This window comes from Trachemys scripta, chromosome 3, assembly GCF_013100865.1.
Source record: "Trachemys scripta elegans isolate TJP31775 chromosome 3, CAS_Tse_1.0, whole genome shotgun sequence".
NCBI lineage: Eukaryota > Metazoa > Chordata > Testudines > Emydidae > Trachemys > Trachemys scripta.
Genome location: NC_048300.1, coordinates 101,192,478 through 101,198,161, shown reverse-complemented (window position 1 = coordinate 101,198,161; position 5,684 = coordinate 101,192,478). Strand labels below are relative to the sequence as shown.

At 46.4% G+C, this 5,684-nt stretch overlaps 1 protein-coding gene across 1 annotated transcript; it reads right to left on the bottom strand.

The window, feature by feature from the left end:
* Positions 1 to 624: 624 nt before the first annotated feature.
* CITED2 (Cbp/p300 interacting transactivator with Glu/Asp rich carboxy-terminal domain 2) lies at positions 625 to 2,785 on the bottom strand. Its single transcript, XM_034765524.1, has 2 exons — positions 2,172 to 2,785; positions 625 to 1,622 (listed from the first exon to the last, which is right to left on the bottom strand). The coding sequence occupies exon 2, from the start codon at positions 1,613 to 1,615 to the stop codon at positions 911 to 913; it is 705 nt and encodes a 234-aa protein (XP_034621415.1). The 5' UTR covers positions 1,616 to 1,622; positions 2,172 to 2,785; the 3' UTR covers positions 625 to 910.
* Positions 2,786 to 5,684: the final 2,899 nt, after the last annotated feature.

The window sequence follows — 5,684 nt, the reverse complement described above, 5'->3', positions numbered from 1 at the left end:
AAGAAAAAAATTTGGTAAATGACTTCTAGAAAAACTAAAGCATTTCTTAACTTTTTATTGACATTGGCAAATTAAAATAGAATAAATTAACAATATTTTCTCAAAAAAATGTTTTGTACAAAAATACTGTCAAAATTTCCTAAAAAGCTTTCAACACAGTAGTATCTTTTCATGTACTGAATAAACTATATTAGCACAGTGTCAAAAATGCTGAAGACAGAAACAAAATAAAAATCTGTGAAATGTTTGCCACTGACTAGTCAAGATTCCATCCACACCATATTATTGTCTGTACATATGGGGGAGGGGGAGAGGGTAGCAGACTTTAAGTAACATTCTTTTCCTGATCTAGGAGGGGTTGGCCCACATCTGTTAAGCTTCCAGTTTAGCATATTAAAAAACAAAAAATTAGTCTGCACTGCAATGCATAGTTAAAAATGAAGCAAGATGGCAGCATTTGTGCAGTAATATCTGCCCTTCAAAGTTCATGCAACCAACTAATGGAATTTTTTCCCTGTTCACTCAGAATCTGAATGCAGTTCAAGTCATTGGAAATCATTGTTTACAAAATCCACAAGATTAAGCAATTTGCCAAGATTAATATCTAACAGCTGAGCACTGTTGAAATTATGGACATGTTACTGTGAGGCAAGTAAGGGGGCAGGGGGATGGGAAAACCCATAAAAAGCCAGAGTTAGCCAGAAATTATTACAGGAAAGGAAGTGTGTGTCAAAACTACCAAAAAAAAAAATGGCAGCAATTATTTAAAAACAACCCCAATTTATACAAGCTTATAGTTTACTCTGTTTTCCAGATTCTCAACCTTTCGAGCACTGAAAAGCGAGATACTGTGTGTAAGGGAATGTTTTCATTCGCACTGATAGAAAGTCCTTTGTTTGTTTTAAAGAAGTCAGCAGCTCACTCTGCTGGGCTGTTGTTTGCAAACGAAGTCTGTCATGAAATCAAACTCGTTCTGTCCCAACCACAGCTCAGGAAGCTCCTTAATGCGGTCCAAACCCATTTCTATGACTAAGGACATGAGCACCTCCTCATCGATGAAGTCAGTGTCTATGACATTGGGAGGCAGCATTGCTGCAGGGACATGGGGAACTGAAGGAGGCATGCCGCTGCCGCTGCCGCTATGCTTTGGGTTGCAGTCTCTGAAATGCTGGTTTGTTCCGTTCATCGGATGATTTGCAGGGTGCAAGTCCGGCATATAGTGGTTGTGAGGATACGGATGGTGGCTAAAATACTGGTTGTTTAGCTTCTGCAGCTGCATGCTGGCCGTTAAGGGGCCTCCTTGGCTTGCAACAGGGGGGGCCATGAACTGCGAATTATTAAATCGTGCCGTGGGAGGCATGCTGCTGGGAGGATGCCCCCCATTCACGTTCCCTGGCCCCATTGCATGTCTGATCCCGCCATTTGCGTTCATATTTCCAGCTCCATAATGTATATGCTCGCCCATCAAGGCGCTGAAGGCATGTTGCTGCTGTTGGTGATGGTGATGGGGGCTCGGAAACTGACCCATCCCCATTCGATGTGCAGGGTGGTGATGAAGCCCGCTGGTTCCATCAGGGAATCGCCCATGATTCATGGCCATCATGTGGTCTGCCATTTGCCACCTAGGAAGTTAACATATGGAAAGAGATATTTATTAAAAGCCACACTCCTTTACACTTACATGGGTCCCTTAAAAAGCGACCTCTCCCCTCCGAGAGCGTGCAGCAACGCTCCTCCACACAATGCTACTGATTTATTTGAAAGAAGTCTGCAGTCCAACCCAGTCCGTACTGCGAATCCTAAGAACTCACCCACCTTCCCATTGCAACTCCTGCACACCTAGCAACTCAAAGTATCGCGTCCACCAAACACCCGCCTCCCAAACGAATTAGCCATTCTTTCCATTCCAAGCCATGGAAACCTTTCAAAAGATACCCTGCAAAGAATAGCAAAGGAAACGAGTCCCACCTCCCCCTGTCAGCAACTTTTAGAATTAAGTCCGCAAGCCTTTTCCCATTCTTTTATTTTTATAACGCGTATGTAAGGAGCTTATGGTGCACAGCTGAGAATGACCCGTATTCTTTCTTGCACCGTACACATCCGTGCTGCCGCTGTACACCAAAGTATAAACAAGCAAACAACAATCAACACCCCCCCTCCATTACACTCACCTCTCTCTTTTTGTTGTTGTTGTTGCTCCAAGGGTGTTGATAAAATCAGTCAGTAAAACTCGCCCAGCATAGAGAGGGCTTTTCTTGTTCTCTTCCCTGTGGTTACGTGAGGATACTAATTATTAATTAGTGTTGGTATTGTTGCTGCTGCGGCTGCTGCAGACGCAAAAGCTGTTTCTCGCTCCTCTGCGAGGCTCATCAGCACTTGCCAACAATGAGCTGTGTTTCTCTTACCCAGCTTTGGCCACAGTTAATATAGGATTTCAGAAGGGAGGAGCAAAACCCTCACAGGCAACCAGAAGTAAAACCTGGAGCAAGCGAGGGAGGGGGAAAAAAAAAAGAAAGAAAGAAAGGGGGAAAAAAAGGCCAGGCGGATCTGGAAGGAATCCAAAGAATCCTGTTCGTTCTGGTTGAGCGACACGTGTGTTTGCTGATCACTTATGCGGTGTCTTCAGATCAGCTAATGCTAGGAGCCATATCCCTGCTACACTCTTCTTATATCTCAAAGCGACGGAGGGGGAGGGAATTACGAATATATTGCATAGAACTAGAGGAGAGAAGACTGACAGGGAAAATAGATCCTGTATCATAATGGACACTGTTGCAACCACTGCTAAGAATAACTTAACAGGCTTCGGTTTTGTCACATAATATGGTACTCAACTTGCACTCCCTCCCAGCTCAAATCCATCAGGCTGTTTTAAACTGCCATTGATTTGTGGAGCAGGGGTTGTCTGTAGGGTATTCCCCCCCCCCATGCAATTCTGCAACATTGCTTCCGATTACAAGATTACACTGAAAGCAACTGAACAGCCTTTCTCGTGCCTTGTCCAGAATTGCTGGGCTTCCTCGATACAGCTCCAAACACGTGAGAATTAATGCTGTTTTTGTGAGCATGTCTGGCATGCTACTTTTTTTTAGAAAGGGGTAACTCCCATCCCCACATCCTCTAGGTATTTCTTCCTCTGCCTCTATTTGGAGGGGGCTGTCGCACGCATAAAGCAGAGGTTGCAGGTGGCAAAGAATATAACCGGGGATGTTTGTCCTCCATGGCACACAGCGACACAGATCCAATCCGCGCTTTCTGGGTTACACTCGGCTGCTCCATGTACGTGTGCTTTTGCTAAGTTTGTGTTTACCTCTCTCGGTAGCTTTGGCATTCACACGGAGGCGACTCTGCTCTGTAAACAAACTCAGCAAGACTCATTCCCGAGATCCACCTTTTTACACATACACGGTTGCTGTTGCTGCTGCCCTTGATCCGGGAGGTGGGGGAGGAAAGAGGTGGTTGCAAAGTTGCACAACCTCTCGCCTGGCTGGCTTTGTCTGGTGATGATTTGGGGCTGATTTAGAGGGATCGGGTTTGCAGGGAACGAATAGAAGCGCTATCTGACACTGCTTTTTGCTGGAAAAGAAAAAAGAAATACATAAACACGGTAACTGCTTTGTAAATACAGTAGTCCTGTATGCTGAGGCACAACACCATAAACCCGCCCCTCAGCACAGCACATCTAACATTCAGCACTCATTTGGTACGGTGGGGTGGCATGCAAATAGAACCCCAAATATCAGCAATCCTGGATTTTCAAACTGCAACTCTAGCTAAAAATCCACCAGATCTACCCAGCTGCACTAAATTATCACACAAGAGGGAGAGGACAGGGGGAGGAGGGTTGTGAACACTGCAGTGATGTTGGATACTGTCCTATTTTAAATCTTATCTAATATAAAACTCTTAAGAAGGGACACTATGTCACAGCGCACTGAGAGTGCTGAAGGCTCTGGTTCAGCTCTATGGCAGCTGTGCTCGGAGACAAAGAATGGGGCACACCCCTTGTTAGGTCCAAACAGCCATCAAGTAGTAAGCAGTAATGCTTCTGCCCCCTCCTCTTCCCAGAGCAAGAACAGAAGTGTGCGGCTGGCACATATGCATCTCAAAGAGTAGAACTACAGGGCATTGCTGTGACAGCATTGGGCAGGCTGTAGGGGCCCTACTGGGGAAGGAGAAGTCTGACTGGTAGCCCTCTTTTAGAGCAGCTTGACTGGCCAGGGCCTTACTTGTCTACTCTGGCCATAACCTATTTAAAGGTCAGTTAAAGGTGATGCTTTTCTGCCTAATTGCTCTAGTGACAATGTTCCCTCTAATTTGTTACATTTATGTGTGGAATGAATTTTGTTATGTGCACCAATATGGAGGTGATGTGTGGTGGGGGTGGGGCCAAGGGGTTCGGAGTGTGGGAGGGGGCTAAGGGCTGGGGCAGAGGGTTGGGGTGCAGGGGGTGTGGGCTCTGGGGTGGAGCCGGGGATGAGGGGTTTGGGATGTGGGAGGGGGCTCAGGGCTGGGGCAGAAGGTTGGGGTGCAGAGGAGTGAGCAGTTTGGGGTGCAGGCTGCCCAGGGGCTGTGGCAAGGAGAGATGATTCCCCCCAGCCCTCTCTCGTTGCAGCAGGCTGGGGCTGGAGGAGAGCGCCTTTTCCCGCTGGCACAGCTCTGGGGCTGTGGCCTGGGGGAGAGGCGCCTCTCCCAACTGTGCACCTGCATGGCCCTTGATAGACTGCTGCGTGGCCACACAGCTTAGAGGGAACTTAGTCTGGCTGGCAACGTGAACAGTGCTATCTGGAACCAACTTGGGTTCAGGATACAGATGCAATTGGAGCAGATGATGTGCAGACGTCAGCAGTCTTGCACACAGTGGGTAAGATCCAAGCACAGAGCTGATAAGTGAACAGAAGGAGGGAAGAGGCAGACTTAAAAAACAACAACACGTGAAAAGGATGGAATTCCCTGGGGGAAGGGGTGGCAGGAATCATTAAAAGATGGGAGCAAGGAAACCACCAGAACAGCATTGCTAAGGAAGTGACCTCATCATCTGGCTGGAATTTCTACAGGAATTGAATGGGGTCTCTGCCATGTGTTGCAATATCTGGCCTGCTGGAGAGGATAATCATTTTCTCTCTGGCACATCTGAAGCTCTTGGTTTAGGGAATATGATTTAGCCATGGTCTCCAATCTGGGCCATAAGTGATAAGAAGAGGAACAACCACCATCCTGGAGATTTTCCCCTTGATGGTAGTGATAGTTTTGTGGGCAAAAGAATGAGTATTGAGGATATACTGCTGCCGTTTGACAACCAGGCAGTTGTGGACAATATGAGCAAGCAATCTGCTAAATACAAATCCATGGTGACACTGGTAAGACCATTTGTATTGCAATGCCTTTTCAGAGCCCAACACATATCAGTTAGGATTAACACTGCTTTGGATGCCCTTTCTTATTTTCAGTTTTACAGATTCTGGAAGATAGCACCAGAAGTAGAGATGCCAAAGCAGATTGTGGAGGACTGACACATGACAGCAAGAAAGATGAGTAGGCATATCACCCAACATACTATGGGCCTGAGAGGTGTTTTCAGGCATTTACATCTTATATGTAAAAGTTAGGGCCTGATGTTTATGGTTCACCAGAGGGACGCATAGGATTCTATAGAAAATCAGAAAAAAACAGGAAGACAAGGT

Coding starts and splice junctions, on each gene's coding strand:
- CITED2 (XM_034765524.1), bottom strand. CDS start 1,615: ATGGCAGACCACATGATGGCCATGAATCATGGGCGATTCCCTGATGGA.